This window comes from Arvicanthis niloticus, chromosome 21 (genome assembly GCF_011762505.2).
Source record: "Arvicanthis niloticus isolate mArvNil1 chromosome 21, mArvNil1.pat.X, whole genome shotgun sequence".
NCBI classification, from domain to species: domain Eukaryota; kingdom Metazoa; phylum Chordata; class Mammalia; order Rodentia; family Muridae; genus Arvicanthis; species Arvicanthis niloticus.
Window position 1 is genome coordinate 31,300,843 of NC_047678.1, and position 16,616 is coordinate 31,317,458.

The 16,616-nt window shown below is 52.2% G+C and overlaps 2 protein-coding genes across 6 annotated transcripts in view; one reads left to right on the top strand and one right to left on the bottom strand.

The window, feature by feature from the left end:
* Positions 1 to 13,836, bottom strand: part of Nbeal2 (neurobeachin like 2) — a 30,340-nt gene extending 16,504 nt beyond the window's left edge. Inside the window, exons 1-10 of one of the 5 annotated variants that reach the window (XR_013105621.1) lie at positions 13,536 to 13,836; positions 3,644 to 3,732; positions 3,437 to 3,565; positions 3,242 to 3,323; positions 3,029 to 3,153; positions 2,752 to 2,834; positions 1,554 to 1,639; positions 1,180 to 1,462; positions 986 to 1,092; positions 664 to 744 (exon numbers count right to left, since the gene is read on the bottom strand). Coding sequence is in view for 4 of the 5 variants with exons in the window: in XM_034484077.2 (XP_034339968.1) it covers positions 664 to 744; positions 986 to 1,092; positions 1,180 to 1,462; positions 1,554 to 1,639; positions 2,752 to 2,834; positions 3,029 to 3,153; positions 3,242 to 3,323; positions 3,437 to 3,565; positions 3,644 to 3,732; positions 13,536 to 13,586 (1,116 nt within the window). In the remaining variant the exon portion in view is untranslated. Of the gene's footprint in view, positions 1 to 663; positions 745 to 985; positions 1,093 to 1,179; positions 1,463 to 1,553; positions 1,640 to 2,751; positions 2,835 to 3,028; positions 3,154 to 3,241; positions 3,324 to 3,436; positions 3,566 to 3,643; positions 3,733 to 4,248; positions 4,294 to 13,535 lie in introns of those variants that run through there. The other 4 variants (XM_034484077.2, XM_076917585.1, XM_034484078.2 and 1 more) reach the window with 4 other exon arrangements.
* A 2,100-nt stretch (positions 13,837 to 15,936) lies between these two features.
* Ccdc12 (coiled-coil domain containing 12) overlaps positions 15,937 to 16,616 on the top strand; it is a 52,815-nt gene continuing 52,135 nt past the window's right edge. Inside the window, exon 1 of the mRNA XM_034484124.2 lies at positions 15,937 to 16,101. Coding sequence (XP_034340015.1) covers positions 16,006 to 16,101 — 96 coding nt within the window. The 5' untranslated portion in view covers positions 15,937 to 16,005. The remainder of the gene's footprint in view (positions 16,102 to 16,616) is intronic.

Genomic DNA, 16,616 nt, shown 5'->3' on the forward strand with positions numbered 1-16,616 from the left:
CCTGTAAATAAATTCAAGGGTCACCTAGCGCTGCCTGATTTGGAACTGAATGGACAGGTGAGCTCTAGAGAGTCACAATAGGCAATAAACATGTGAGCTGCCTCATGAAGACAAGGCCAGAGCAGAGGCTCTGGGTTGGGTCCTCTACCACAAGGTGCTGGACCAGAACACAGATGCTATTGCAGTCCACACACTGACACCCTGCAGCTTCTCAGCCCCTTGGGATGGTGAGGCCTGTGACATATTTTAAGAAACCAGATCTCTTTGGTATAGGGATCAGGAGCCACAGAAGAAGTGGCCCCTCAGGGATTCCTGCCTCACTATGTGATTACAACCAAACCTCTTAGCTTTAGTACTTCTGTGTCTCCTCCTGAGAAGTGGGGATGGGGCAGGTGGTAAAGAGCTTCGAAGGTTCCTTCCAGCCACACCCAAACACCCGATTCTAACACCAGGTAAGCAAAAGACCACTTCCTGTTGCGTCTCTAAGACAAGGCCTTAAGAGGGCATGGGAGCGTCACCCTCACTGCCAGGTATGTCAAGCCTCAAACATAATCTACTTCTCCACCATTCTAGAATACAGGAAATGGTCAGATAAGGATCCCAGGGGTGGGTGGCCAAGGGGGGGGGGGTTGCTGCCTGAGCTGCTCAGCCCCAGGGTGGTACCTTCTGGACATCGGGCTCAGTCAGTAACCAGGTAGCCAGGTCACTGTCCCCCTCAGGGGGCGCCCGGGCCTGCAGGTACAGCTGTAGGAAGGGGCAAAGTAGAGGAGAAGGAGATGAGGAGAAGAAGTTAGAACAGGACCAAGGGGGAGCTGCCAGGGGTCTGCACCAGTGGGAAACAGTCAAAGTTCTCCTAGCAGAGTAGAGCCAGAACCTTAAGGGACAAACCTTGCCCAGGCTCCAGGCCCTCCCACTGAACACAGGCCACAGCCATGTTTGCCCATGATCCTCAGGGTTTCCATCCTCCAGGTGGAACCCCACCCACCTTGCTGTTCTGGATGAGGCGAATAAGATGTTCGAAGCAATTGTTGCTAAGAAAGGTGGCTTGTAGCACTGGCCGGTCCTCACATGCCAGCATCATGGGGATAGCATCTGTGCAGGGGTCAAAGTCAGACTCCCCTACAGGCACTCTTACACACCCCACCTCCCCTCCCCCAGGGCCTGAGAGCCTATACCTACCAAGCATGCTGACCCGCAGGGTGACAAGGGCCTCTTCAGGGCTTGAACTTGGACTAGCTGGCCAGTCAGCATTAAGAATGTGGAAGTAGCCCTCAAGCAGGGTGCGGAGTTCTGGTCCTCGGGGTGGTGCTCGGCTAGCATGCAGGACATGCACTGCACCTACCAGTGCTCTCAGAGCCAGTGGCACCTGCTGGGGGTCCTGAGCCGGGTCACGGCCCCAGCCCCGCACCACACCTAGCAGTCCCTGCACAGAGCCAGCACTCACAGCCATCTGCCCATTCTCCTATAGGTGAGGAAAAACGGCAGTAGACTCACCTAGAAGCAAGGTACTGAGAGGGCTGCCTACTGGTCGACAGGCTCACTACCCAATATACCTTTCCTCCTGCAAGGACGGCACCAAAGAGGTGGATGAGACGTGACAGCAACATGGGAGGCAAATGCTCTGCATCCTGCAGGTTCTCTGGGTAGTAGACAGGGCAGGACAATGTCACCAAGGTTGTAGGGCTATGGTTCAAAGGACTGTACAAGAAGTGGGATATCCCAGCATGGGGATGTGGGGTAGAAGCTGAGCCTAGCAAAAGTCCCGACCTAAGGGAGGAGACCTCACCCTCCTTTGGGTCCAAAATGTCATGGCTGTATGCTAGAGGGGTCGGGGGCTACAGTGGCACTTGAGGAATATATGGTCCAGCCCCAAGAGCCTTTTACAGCTTCATATGTGGCCTTGTCCAGCTAAGCTGGAAAAGGTGCCAGGCAATGAACTGAAACCCAGCGGGCAAAAGGGTCCAGGCTTGAGTCAAATAGTGAGGAACAGGAGAAACCAGATAGGGATGGAGACAGGAGTGGGGAGGAAAGAGCATCACTCCTGAGGATGTCAGGCTGCCACTGGAGGGTCCTACAAATGGGTGAGAACAAATCTAGATGGTCCTACGAGTGCCTTGGCTGTAGAAAATGGAGGCAGGGCTCTAGCCACCCCCACTGCTCCTCCCAGCTCTCCCCCACCCCAGTTCTCCTCTCCTGGGGTCATGTACTACTGACTTGCTAAATGATCCAAAAGGATCCACCTTCCCACAGCCCTGCTTGTCTCTGTCTTTCCCATGAGAGGAGAGGGAGGGCCCAGAAGAGAAGAGGGACGAACGAGTTAATGAATAAAGCCAGGGGAACAAATGGCCAGAAGGGCTTCCTGGCTTCACTCCTCCAGGAATAAGGAAGCAGGGAATAGCTGGTGCACACAGAGGCTTGAGGAGGGATAGAGCCTGGGTGGAGGCTATAGGGGCAGAGAGACCAGACAGGGAACAGTGCCTGGGAGGAGCCAGGAGTGAAGGATGATGGGAAATTGAGGGGACAGGTCAACACCCCACCTGAAAAAAAGTCCTCATTCCAGCCTAGGAAAAAATGACTTTGCCCAGGCCTGCCCTTTCTCTTTTCTCTACCCCTAAACTTCTACTTGGCTGTTAGAGGTTCCGGTGTCTCAGGCCAGACCGCCAAGGGGTTCTTGTCTTGTGGATGGAATTAAGCAACTAGGTTTGCATGCAGGACCAGGTGGGGCCCGGGGAAGTAAGGGTGGAGCCTAACCTTGGAAGAAGGCTCCGAATTCACAGGGCAAAGCAGCCGGAGGGAACTTGTATTTGCTCTTCTCCTTCGAGCTGATGACTTCCCTGGGGGTGGGGGTGGGGAGAGTTGGGGTGAAGCCTGGCACTGGGGTCCATCAGCTGAGCTCTCACGCTTCTCCATCAGGTCCCTGGTCACTCTCCTCCAGCCTGCACACAGGCTGCTTCCATAAGGCTTTAGACCAATGGTCCCATCCCTTTCCTCCCCCTGCGGGTCACCCTGTCTGAGAGCTGGGTCTCACCCACTGTGCTGGCGCCGCCAAGTCTGGTAGGGGTCAAAGAGCCCTTCACAAAGGAGCAGAGCATGCAGGGCCACATTCTCTAGCTGGGTCCCATGGCCCTCCTGTGATGATGGGGATCCTTTCAGCTGCAGTGTGGGGAGAAGAGACAGAGGGAGGGTTAGTCAAGCCATACCCACAGTAGCTGTCTCTGCCCTATCCAGGTAGGCCCCTCACCTCAGCCATCAGTCCAGTGAGCAATGCCAGCACGCGGGGCACCAGTACCTGGCCCCAACCAGCCTCTACATTCTCTAGGTTCCTGAAGTTGGGGGTGAAGAACAGAAGTCACGCTAATGTTCCAGGTCTCCCTCACTCCCAGGCTCACACATCCATGCCTCTGCCCACCCTCAAAGGATATCAGGGAGAAAGCACCTGCAGAGGATGATGAAGAGCTTCAGCAACAGCAGGGCTTGTTCCAGGTTGTCCTGGTCTAGCTGCTCCGTTAGCGCATGGAGAGCATCTAGGGGTAGCAGAGGCGCTTCCGCACCTGCCTCCTCTGGCCTGTAAGAGGGGAGAGATGCTGAGTGCCAAGGGCATCCTACCTGCCTGGCCCTGGCCTCTATGCAAGTTCAGCCTTACCTTCGAGGTTCCAGGGAGGATAAAGAGATAGTCCTCTCGAAGACACCCACAAAGGCCTTCAGCCATTGCTGCAGGTAGCCAAGGTCCTTCTGTTGACAAAAAGAGTTCAAGAGAATGAGAGGGTATAGAATCCCACTGAAGAGAGGAGAGAAAGGTATGGACAGGTGGAGTTCTCAAGGACAAATGGATTGCAGGTGGAGTGATGGGGCTGGAGAAAGGAGGAGGAGGATGGGTCCAGCAGGACAGGAACGTGGAAGGTCAGGACCAGAGGACCGTGGTGTGGACAGGTCACATCCAGGACCTCCTGTCTTTTTTCCCACCTTTCTAATGGTTGGGACCACAGAAATCTGACACAGGCAGAGGAGGAGCTTAAGTGGGCGTGGCTACGCGTGCTGCTGCTGACCTCCCCTTCATAGCTACCTGCTATCTACCCAGACTCTTGGCCTGTGTCCTGTCCTGCCACCTTCGCCTAGTTCTGAAAACTTTCTGGCGCTATGGGTCCTAGGATGCACACACACTGCTGGACAGCAGGCACCCAACACTACAGCATCCTTGCGTAACAGCCCACCCTTGCCCTGGAACCTCCACCCACCCTTGCTGTTTACCTGGACCCCAGGCCCCAGAGTTGGTTCCATGGACAAGTGGGGTGGATAGTGGCTGAGCCCGTGTATGGGCGCCGCCAAGGAAACTATGGTGTGAACAACAGAAAAAAAAAAAAAAAAAACCGTTTCCTCTGCCTTTGCTGGGGCAGGAAGCGCAGAGTCACGGTGGGGGAGGGCAGCCGCTTCCTCCCAGCAGACCGCAGGGATGTGGAGGGGCCCTGGGGCACCCTGGGCTGCTAAGATGCTGTGGGCAGGGCCTATGGCATATGTAGTGGGGTCACATTGCCCTGGGTGCCATCTTTACTGTTAGGGTACTAGGTACCCACATTTCCTGACCTGCCTTAATACCTCAAGCCTACGGAAAATATGGAAGACTTACCCATATCTTTGTTCCTTCTCAGGACCTGGCCACTCATCTGGATTCCATGGGTTTTTTGCTTAGTGACATGGCTAGCCATTTGCCTTCATTTGTCCTAACTTAATGCCATTTCCAGAACATGGAGGTGGGACCTGGCCTGTACGTTGGTCCCTCCCCACATCTGGAGCCCAACCAGCTGACACCAGAGAGCAATCACTTTTCCTAGGTTCCAGTGGAGCCCAGAACTACACTGAAGAAGGAGAGAAATGACAGTGTTCACAGGGTCTGAAACTTCTCATAGGGGCAGGGACCTCACACCTGAGGATCTCAGAACTTTATAGAGTAGCAGTTCTCAACCTTCCTCATGCTGGGGCCCTTTGAAACAGTTCCTTATGGTATGGTGTCCCCCTTCAGCATAAAATTATTTTCGTTACTACTTCATAATTGTAATTTTGTTACTGTTATAAATCATAATATAGATATCTGCATTTTCCAAAGGTCTTAGGCAATCCTGTGAAAAGCTGTGAACCACTGGCTTGGAGGGTGGCTGGCTTGTTTCTGCTACCTGTGGCTTCCATATAGCATGCCCTGACCTGGACAGATGCCAGTAGAGCTGAGGCAGGCTCCCAAAACCTAGTGGGAACAGCTATCCACTGTGTCTGGATGTCTTCTTTGCCCATTTTATCTATTATTTATAGCGCACATGTGCGTGCGCGTGGGTGCGTATATGTGTGTGTGTAGAGCAGAGCTGTATGTCTGCATGACTCTATCACTCTCCACCCTATTTGTTTGAGACAAGGTCTCCCAAGACCCCAGATCTGCCTGTTTCTGTCCCTAAACACTAGGGTCACAACATGGGATGCCATGCTCCTCTTTCCATGGGTTCTCAGGATCCCAACTCAGGTCCTCTGCTTGTGAAGCAAACACCGAGAGTCATCGCCCCTGGCCTGGTTTTTGTTGTTGTTGTGTTTCATTTGTTTGTTTCCCTTTCCAAGCCTCCCTAGCAGTCTCCTTCCCCACCAACCAGGAGACTACGGTACCCAGATTCTGAGAAGCCATATTACCTGGAGGGTTACCCTAAAGTCTCCTGTGTTGAAGGCAATGCAAAAGAGTTCTAGTGGGGTTTTGTTTGTTTGTTTGTCTTGCTTTTGGACACAGGATTTCTCTGTGTAGATCTGGTTGTCCTGAAACATGCTCTGTAGACAAGGCTGGCCTTGAACTCAGAGATTTACCCATTTCTGCCTCCTAAGCCCAAATGCTGGAGTTAAAGGCAGGTGCACACCACCACCACCACCACCACCACCACTACCACCACCACCACCACCACTGGCTCTAGTGGGGTTTTAGGGAAGTAATTTAATCAGGAGGGCTCTAACCATCAATGGATTGTCCATTGATAGGTTTATAATCTGGGCTACTGGGAGCGGGAGGAAATGCCTTGGAACATACCAGAAGGGTTTGAAGAAGTTGTATCTTGTCCCGAGCACTTACAGCTGGCCTGTGTGTATTCTCCCCGTCCTTTGTGTCTTACTTAAGGTAAAGCAGCTTTCCTCTGCCTTGCCCTTCTGTCATGATATCTTGGCCTTGTCACAGGTATACACATACGAGCAACAGAGCCAGACAACCATGGATGGAAAACTCCCAACCCATGAACCAAAATCAACCTTTGTTTCTTTTAGGTGACCCTCTCAGACACTTGATCTGAGAGATGGAAAGCAGGCTTCTAGAGCATCTCAGCTGAACCCGTTACGGGAAGTGGAAAGCCTCAAAGAACACACTCAGCACCTTGGCTCCAGCTACACCTTTCAGGCTAATGGAGTCAGATCTCTGTTGTAGGCCAGGAAGCTGACCATCTGACCCTGACTTCTGCCTCAGTGGCCTCATAGACCCCTTCTGGCTTAAAAAAATGTCCTAACATTGAGCTGGGAAGATGGCTCAGTCAGAATGATTGCATGTAAGCATAAAGACCTGAGCTTAGATCCCAGTACCACATAAAGAATCAGGATCAGCAATACATGTTCTAATCTCAGTTAAGGGGAGGCAGAGGCCGGCAGGTTGGTGGAGTTCAAAGGTCAGCTAGCCAAGTCTACGCTACGGGCTTTAGGTATAGTGAGAGATCCTGTCTCAGAAAATTAGGTAGAGTGAGAAACTGAACCTCTGATCTCCATGTACACATGCAACACACACATCTGCACTCACGTATGCATACACACACACACATACAATATCCCAGCACTGTCTTCCATCTTGTATCCCTAACTAACCCTAGTTAAACCAGTTTTCTTTGACCCAAAATATGGGGACCTAAATCCCCAATCCAACCCTCTCCTACCACTAGAATAAAGGCCCAACTGCTGTGCCTAGCCCTCTAGGCCCCTGATATATCCAAGGCCTAGTTTCTGACCCCTAATACCCTCTGGCCTAGACTTCTCTACCCCACTCTACTACCTCAGTGACTTGGCTTGGGGTTCTTAAGCAGGAATTTCCCAACTTCCTCATGGTGAGTCCAACTTTCATATATATACATATACATATACATATATAAATACATATACACATATATACACACATACACATATATAGTATTTATTTATTTATTTTATGTGCATTGGTGTTTTGCCTGCATGTATGTATGTCTGTGTGATTGGGTCAGATCCTGGATCTGTGCTTCTCAGAATCTGGGTACCTTGGTCTTCCAGTTGATGGGGAAGAAAACTGCTAGGAAGGCTTGGAAAGGGAGACAAACAAACAAACCACAGACATGTCGGTGTTGGGAATTGAACCTGGGTCCTCTAGAAGAACAGCCAGTGCTCTTAAACGCTGAGCCATCTCTCCAGCCCCCATGACTCCAGTTTTCTATCCCTTGGCCTGTCTAGTCTTGTAAACTCTCCAAATTGGGCTGAGCTGGGTTCGAGGCTAGGCCAATAAAAGCAGGCTGCCTCTGAAGGGGCATGAAAGAGTCTCAAAAGCACAGAACAAGTGATAGGAGTAGCTGCCTGTCCACGTCTTCTGGGCCTCACACCTTCTCCCTAGGAAGCCTCAGGCCAGTTCAGACTTGAAGCTATAGTGCTAAATATCAGCGTCTCTGCAGAAGCAGGGGTCAGAAGGCAGGGCAGAGCAGAAGCAAGATGGTTGGTTGTGCTGCCTGTGACAGGGTCCAGAGCCTAGAAGTTGTGGCTGTAGGGTTTGAGGTATCTCAGAACCTCTGCTTCATTGGCTCCTTCCAGACCTTTCCAGCTTGAAGGGAACTCAAAGGACAGATGAGGAACAACCACACAGGCCAAGCCCACCCAAGAGCCCTTCAGGCCGTGAGGAAGTACTTGGGTCTTGCTATAGGAAAGAAAAATAGAGATCACTGTCTCTAGAAGGATAGACACCAATCATCATCCTAACCTATCCCCAACTGGCCCCAAATACACTCTAAGAATGTTGGGAGGAAGAGCTCCCAAAGGTTAGTGAGGTACAAATAGTTCCTGCTTGAACATGGAACTGCCATTCTTTTAGACCTCAGAACTCTGGTGGGCTAAGGGCAAGTCTAGGTGGCACTGGTTGGGGAAAAGCTTTCTGCCTAAGGGACAGGGGCCACTAAGCTGCCTGTGAAGCCATGTGAACAAGCTCATGCCCAGTAGAGAAAGCCTCAAGTGGACATCACCATCACCACAGAATCATTCAGTCACCACTCTGGCCCAGGCTCTACCTTCAGAACAAAGAAACGATTTCCTCCGACATTTGAGGCCCTGCATATGTGCTGCCCCTCATCTCTAGTCCAGGGGTGTGGCTTGCTGTTCCCCTCCCAAGGGGCTGCATACCTTTTATTTTCCAGGTTTTCTCTTCAGAAATGTCCTCAGGCAGGACCAGAACCTTTTGAAGACACAACCCATTGCTGTATAGGTATAAATTATTAACTACCAATGGGATTGGGATTACTAATGGAATTAGTGGCTGAGGGTATGAGTTTTGGAATCCACGCCCTGTTTAAACACTGGGTAGCTTGTTACCTAACAAAAACCGCTCTGAGCCTTGACTATCTCTTTGTGTCGGGGCAGGGGGAGTCTTACCGTGCAAACCAAGCTGACTTCAAAATTACAGAGAAATCTGCCTGCCCCTGCCGCACAAGTACAAGGCTTAAATGAGTGCACCATCAGGGCCAGCTTGGAGGCACTCATATTACCTACTAAAGGGTGGGATGATTGGGAGCTGCAACCAGGGCTCTGGTCAGCCCAAACTCCTGGCATTCTAGGACAACCCTCCCATCCCTGCCTCTGAGTGAAAGCAAGAGGCAGCCCTAAACTCAGTGCAGAGTTGAGGCCTCCAGGGCAATCCCAACTTGCTGCCTTAGGCATGGGAGATAGAATGTATTCCCCAGGGAAGAGTTCCAAGCAGCAGAGAGAGCGAGAGATCACAGCTCGCTACGGATTATGGATGATCCCTTCCAGTTAGAGGTACCTCCACCTCCAGGACAGGAAGAGCTAGAGTCGGATAGGTCTGAACAATATAATATAGCCTCTCAGGCCTAAACTCTCTCCAGGAGGAGAGAGGGCAATGTCAGGTTTCTGGCTACATTGTAAGAGCTGCGGGCCATGGGATGAAGCTGGAGGACAGCAACTTGCCCACGGAGCAGAAGCAACTGAGCATAGTGGTGTAAGGGGCAGACTCTGCCCCTTACCTGAAGGACAAAGAGGACCTAAAGGTCCCATAGCACTTCCGTCCCTAGCTGGTTTCAGTTTCCTTGTCCTATCACTATGGAAACAGTTTCCTGCCATGGTCTCCATAGTAACTGACCCAGTTTCCATGGGGATCACACACTTCCCCATCACCTCCTCAGTTGTCATAACAACCCCAAGAATACCAGCCTTTACCCCCAACCCCAGGCTCTATGTTAATTTTTCTATCATTAAAGTTCCCTCCTCCTTTAATTGCCTTAGCAACAAAAGGAGGAAGAAAGAAATTCCAATTGCCCCTCAGGTGTGAAAGGGACCAAGAGCTGGGTACTTTTGCCCATTTAAGACAGTAAATAAGAGCCAGGCAGTAGTGGTGTACACCTTTAATCTCAGCACTTGGGAGTTGGATCCTTTAATTCAAGGCCAGCTTGGTCTACTGAGTGAGTTCTAGGGCAGCCAGAGCTACACAGAGAAACCGGGTCTCAAGAAACAAACCAACCAAACCAAGCAAACAAACAAAACACAAAACAACAACAAGAAGAAAGTAAATGAGAGATGTAGGAACCGACTAAGCTGGTAAAGCATCCCCTGCACAAGTGTGAGCTTAGGTTCCCCAGCACCATAAAAGCCAGAGCGTGTATCCATTAACCTCGGCTCTGAGAGGGGAGGGGCAGGATGCCAAGACAGGCCTTAAGCTCATTGGCCAGTCTAGTTTAACCAATACAGTGGAAGTTTGGTGAGATGGCTTAATAGGTAAGGGTACCATCATCAAGGCTGACAGCCTGAGTTCAATCCCTGGGTCTACCTGGCCTATATAATCAGTTCCAGACCATCAAGGGCTACATAGTGAAACCTTGTCTAACTAGTAAGGTGAAGAGACTAGAAATGGCCCAGTGGTTAGGGGCATTGGATGCTCTTCTTGAAGCCTTGAGTTCTATTACCAGCACCCACATGATGACTCAAAACTGACTATAATTCCACTTCCAGGACATCTAATGCTTTCTTTTGGCCTCTGTGGGCACCAGCCACGTACATGATGCATAGACATATATGCAGGCAAAACACCAATATACATAAAAGATACCCGATGGCCTCTACATGTACACACACATGTATATATGCATGCATGCATGCATACACACACACACACACACACACACACACACGTTAAACTGAGGTCTAGGAAGAAATAGAACCCAGCTAAGGACCTAGAGGAGCAGAGAGGCCTGGTAAGTTTCCATAAGACAGGAGAGATCTCTGGTCAAGGATAAAGGAGAAGAGAGAGAGGTGAACAAACTAAAGAGCTTCTTCTCTGACCTAACCTCAGTCCTTCCTCAGCAGCATGATGGGAGATTTCAGGTTCCCTGATCTGCCAGGCTCTTTGTGATCCTCAGCTCCCCATCAGTGTGTGTGTGTGTGTGTGTGTGTGTGTGTGTGTGTGTGTGCACATGCGCACACTACTCCAGCCTGCAGAGGGGCTGTCCATTTACATGCTACTTTGCATTAACCTTTACATGTTTCCCAAGTGCCAGCATGGCAGGTGCTGTCCCAGTCTCCTGGTCCTCTTGTGCTTCTCCTGTTTCTTCCTTGAGGACACTCTGGTAGGTGAGCTCTACCCACTCACCATGGCAGCTCTCTCTTGCTCCCTACTTTGGACACCTTGCTGCTGCTACTGCTTCTCCTCCTCCTCCTCCTCCTCTCTCAGACAGGGTCTCACTTTGTAGACCAGGCCGTTCTAGAACTCACAAGAGATCTGACTGCATCTGCCTTCAAGTGCTGGGATTAAAGGTGAAGTGGTGGTCATCGTGGGTGTGAGAATGAGAGCGAAAGAAAGGGAGGAGGGGGAGAGTCAGAGAGGAAGGGAAGGAAGAAAGTGAGAGGGGGAGAGGAAGGGAGAGGGAGAAAGACATGCTATGTTCGCTGAAAGCTTGCTTCTTATATTTCCTATTGCTATGTGTTCATTCCTGTTGTTCCTGGCCCCCAGCCCTCAAAATCCCAGCTCTGCCTGCTGTGGGAGAACGTCCTTGATTGGTCACTACCCTGGTCATCTTCGCATCCAGTCATTCTGCTAACACCCATGGAAGGGAACACTCACTCAATGTTAGATTCTGGGAAGCTATGCAGCGGTAAGCAAGGGCAATGAAGGTTAAGAGAGACTCCAAGAGGGACAGTGGGTGTTGTCCCAGGTAGAGGGCCACCCGAGGCTTCCTGACCACAAGACCAAGGCTTGGGTGGCTAAAGGAACTCTCCTGATAACCTTGCCTTGGTTTCCCCAAGAGGACCCCGAGGAACTCCAACTGAGTAATATCCAGGGGCACTCTGATACTGTCCCTTCCATCTCCTCTCAGAGCCTACCAAGAGGGCAGTCTAAATCTGGGGTCTCCAGGGGAAAAGAAGGACAGGAACTAGGGTGCTTCCCCTTCTGTCCTCACCCAGACCCACAACTGGGGAAACTGGTTTGCCAGCAGATGGTAGCTCCTGCTGCTGAAGGGAGGGGCCACCTGTGCTGCCGGCTGGTTGGCTGTGGACTGACAAAAAGGGTCTCTTCTTTCTTTTTGAGGCAAGTCTCAAAAGACTGTAGCCCAGATTGGCCTTAGACTTTTGGCAATCCTCCTGCCTCAACCTCCCTCATGCTGGGATTACAGGCATGTGCCATCACGCTGAGGCTATGAGGGTCTCGCAACACCTGTCAGATCCACCCTTGCCTTACACACCCTGTGGCACACACAACGGGTCCCTAGCAGCACTCTCTCTCCTTGGGAACCTAGCACCAAGAAGTGGGCCGGTGTTTTTGGAGCATGCAGGAAGGCAGCACTGGAAAGCTGCCTGGCTTCCTCTCCCCGGGCAGCCCGGCCCCACCCGACTCCTGAGTTTGCTCTCACATCCTGGATTTATTTGTTGGCTTGGTCCCAGGCTGCCCCCTGCCTGTCTAGGCTTCCACAACTACAACCAGCCAGCTTGTGCCCCATACCTAAGCTGTCTGGGAGGCAGTGGGAGTACAGCAGACAGAAGTGGCCAACAGCTTAAAACCAAACAGCCCAGCAACTACGAAAGGGTACAGTTCTGGGAAGCGGGACCAGGACAATCTCCAGCAGCCTACCACCCAGTCTGAAAACCCAGCGGTGACATCTCTGCAGGTTCATCACCTGGTTAAAGTTCTCTTCACATGGTCATCCCCCTTGATGGAGAAATAGAGGCTGAATGGAAGGGAGGCAGGCGTTTCTGACCTACACCAGCCATAGTGGGCCCCCCTCTACAAAGTCCAGGTGGCCTGAGGGTAAAACTGTGTTGATTTTACAGCCGGGAAGTAGAGGCTTAAAAGTGCACTGAGCTTGGACCGGGTTACCCTAAATGGGATTCTACTACATGCCACCAGCCCAAGAAGACCAAAGAAGCTGTGGCCCTTCTGACTCAGACGTATGTTCCTAAGAGACAAACCATCAGCCAGCCTCTTCAGAAGGCCAGGGTAAAGCATGAACTCTCCCCATTTCCCTGCTCTCCCTGTGACAAGCTGTTCAAGGACACACAATGGACCATTGTGTCCAGGGCACACCTGAGCTAGGGACCTAGTGCCAAGCAGGTGCAAGGAGGGAGGCATAACCCCAGGATCACTCCCTGCTTCCAGTGCAAAAAGAAAGTGGAGCTTCTAGAGTTTGAATCGCAGGCATCACAGCCTTTCCACTGCCCTTCTGATACCAGCCAAGGCAGCCTGAAAGGAGGGTCCCTTTCAGACATCCCTTCTGGCCTCACCACCCCTGCCCCGGTGCCGAATGGAGGTAGGCTAAAGTTTCCTCAAGTACAGTGAGAGCTCATCACTAAGTACTTCTCTGAAGGAGTCTGAGGTGACTAACGTCTGATGTACTTGTCAGGAATGGCACCTGCCGGATCCCCCAGCCAACATGACATTCTAGCCACTACGACTTATCGCAAATGTGCCCCTCAGGCGAAGCAGCCAACGTGCAAACCGAGTCCCTCTCTTTCGAGGTCTCAGTTTACCCAGTTGTGAAAAGGGTGAGAACTGAGTGACTGACCAGGGCAACTGAGGCTGCGCGGTCTCGCCGGGGATTTGTAATACAGCGAGTACCCCCGAACACTGTCCACTGGCATAAATGCCCGAGGCAGCCCGCCAGCTAAGGGCACACACGTGTGCGCGGGGCTGAAGTCCCGCGTGCGCGCGCCTATCTGTGGCCCCCGGGGAGCCGACGCAGGTGCAGCAGACGCTGCGCGCACGGATCTGGGGACCCCGCGGACCAGGGGCGGGACGGGCTCACCTGCGCGTAGTAGAGCAGCCACAACTCGTAGAGCCGCTCCGAGGCGGCCATGGCCAGACCGGGCTCTGGCCCTTGCTGCGCGCCACCTGTCGCCGCCTCCTCCGCGCCGCCCGCCGTTTGCCCCGGGCCAGGCCCATGGGCGGGAGGGCGTCACTCCAGGGCGGAGCGGCGCTACACTGCTGGGGGAAGTCCGCGGCTCCCGACCCTGTCGCACTTAGCCACCAAAGTCTACACGCCCCTCCTCCTCCTCCCGGTCGGCCACCGCCTGGCTTCCTACACTTGGCTGTCTGTGGCAGCGGCCACCGCCCCGCCTCTCCGAGGACTGTGCAAAGGGCGGGGAGTCAGGCTGAAGGAGGAGCCTGGGGTCAGGGCGGCCCGGGAGGTCTCATGGAGCCCCGCCTCTTGAAGGCGGAGTCCATCCGGAGCCACTGGCAGGAACATTTCCAATCTCCCCAGCTAGGGGCGGGTAAAGGCTTCCTAAATGGTTTATCCGAGTACAGAACCGATCGGGCTTGGAATTATTGCTATTCCATGAAGGGACTGTGGTTCGTGTGGAGATGACTAGGGTCCTTCAACAATACTAATAATAACCTCGTCCATGACGACCACTTGTGGCACTACGAGCAAGGTCTTGTTCTAAGAGCTTTATGGAAGACAGGTGCCACCTTTTAGTTCTTGGCGAGTGTTAAGCTGGATGGGAAGAATCATCATCAGCCAAACCTACCTGCAGAGGAGAGGCCACTTTCTGTGGGGTTGATCCGTTGGGTTGTAGTTTAGGATAACTACAACCCACTCCCTCTAGGAATCCTTCTCAGGTGCTCCATTGGTGGCGACCCCTCCTCCCAGTACCTGGCACTTGCTTGTCATTTTTTGTTCCTTTGGCCTGAAGGAGGTGGGTGCCTCTTGCCCGTTTTAATGAATGAAGAAACTGAGGCCCAGACAAGCCTAATGAGAATTACAGGGACAGCAGGAACAAGGGATCTAGGCCTGGCTGAATCATTTCTGGGCCACTGTCACCAGCACCCTGTCTGTCCTTTCCTTGTGCCCAGACTGTGAAGTGAGGGAGCCCCTGGTCTTGGATGGGAACCAGGTTCTTTGTTAGGAGTAGGGGAAAGTTTGCTAGGTCCAGACAGCTCCTATTGGTCCTAGGGATTAATCAGTATGAAGTGCCTTATGCATCTTAGTCTGAGCTTACATTTCGTAAGCACAGATACCGTCTATGCCAGGCCCTCTCCTACTGTACAGGAAGGTCCTAGACAGAACCAGGTTAACCCAGGAGGACAGTGAGGTTAGAAAACGGTGACGTTTGAAGGGAGCTGGGAGGGAAGATCATTCTCCTGTGGACCAGCTTTATAATAGAAGCTCCAGGCTGGGAGCCACGTTGCTATGGGCTAGTCATCTCCTGGGAAGAGGAGTGGGGGAAGAAAGGAAGCGGATGCATCCGTGACCATCTGCTGCAGTCAAACTATTTTTTCCCCCCTTTTGTTTTGTGAGACAAGATTTCTTCGTGTAGCCCAGACTGTCCTGGAACTTGTTATGTAGACCAGGCTGGACTCGAACTCAGAGATCCATCCACCTGCCTCTGTCTCCCAAGTGTTGGGATTAAAGGCGTTCACCACCACTGCCCTGTGCTGGTCAAACTCTTTCTATACTGTGGCGCTTATTTGGCCCTGGTTGCCGTTTGCAGGATCCTAGGCAGGGAAGGCAGCCTGACTCTGATTATGTTGCAGCTCCAGAAAGGGATGAGCGATCATTCTTGAGTTCATAGGAAAAGGCCATGCAGCCAGGTCTCCAACTCAGCAGGTCTGGAACCAGAGAGTGGACAGCGAGGCTTAAGAGCAACCACTCATCAGGAGAGTTCGAGGTGCCACTGGCTGCTGCTGTCTGTAGAGCAGGGAGAGGCTGACCTCAGAGTGAGATGGGATTGAGAGTGGCCAAGGCAGGTTTCTGAGTGTTTGTCTGGTAGTGGGGCTTTAAGAAGAGGTTATCCTATGTAACCAGACTGAACCCGACCCCATAATTTTGATGCCTCAGCCTCTGAAATGCTGGAATTACAAACATGCACCACCTCACCCGGCTCAGGGAAAGTTTCTCAAGGCATTTGCTCTTGAAGAATTGGCACAAGTGGATAAGGGTGGCTAAGTATTCCAAGAAGGCAATCAGGAGAGGAGTGGGAGGTTAGGCAAAACCAGAGCAATCGACTCCCTCTATTCTCTTCCTCTAAGGTCTGATTCGACTTGCTTTCTCACAAACAAATGTCGGACAAATCGAACTTAACGCCTTTCCCCCTAACTCAGCCAACTCACTCGCTGTACAGGTTGCTCCCTATCAAGGGGCGTGTCCTTCTGTAACAATTTAACAATGATTGGTTCTCAGGGCTTCCGGTTATTTATTGTCTTCCTCGGATTGGCCATAAGTCACTGAGCCTGCGCGAGGGAGGAGCGAAAAAGGAAGGGGGGCCTCCGAAAAGATGGCGGCTGCTCCTGCTGGTGTGGGCCGCCTGGAAGAAGAGGCGCTGCGGCGGAAAGAACGGCTGAAGGCCCTCCGGGAGAAAAGTGGGCGCAAGGTGAGGAACGTGGAGTGAGAGCTGCGGGCATGGTGACCAGTGCTCTGGGTCAGTGGGAAGGCTGAGGACTACTAGGGAACCACTGTAACCAAAGTGCGCGTGCGCGGGAGGGTAGCGCATGTGCAGTAGGATGGCGATGAAATCTGCTGCTGAGATAGGCTGGTTTTTTAAGAGTAGGGCGGACCACGCGCGTGCGCTGTAGGAAGTGGTTTATCGGGCCAGAGCCTAGATTCTTCTTTTATGGTAGTTGTTGCAAGGCAGGCTTTTAACTTTACATGTTTGTTGGGTTCGGCGTTTTTTGTTTGGTTTGTTGGCCGGGCCTTTCATGCCACCAGGGTTCCCTTGGGTAGGACAGCTAGTGTCTTTTCTGTGGATGTGCAGCTGGACTCGATCCAGCAAAAGTCCAAAGGATGTCTGGGTGTACTGCAGAGAAAGAAGGCTGCCCTTTCGTTCCCATCTGGGCTTACTAGTCCTCTTAGTTTCCAGACTCGGAAGTCCTTTTCCTTTCTTTCGTT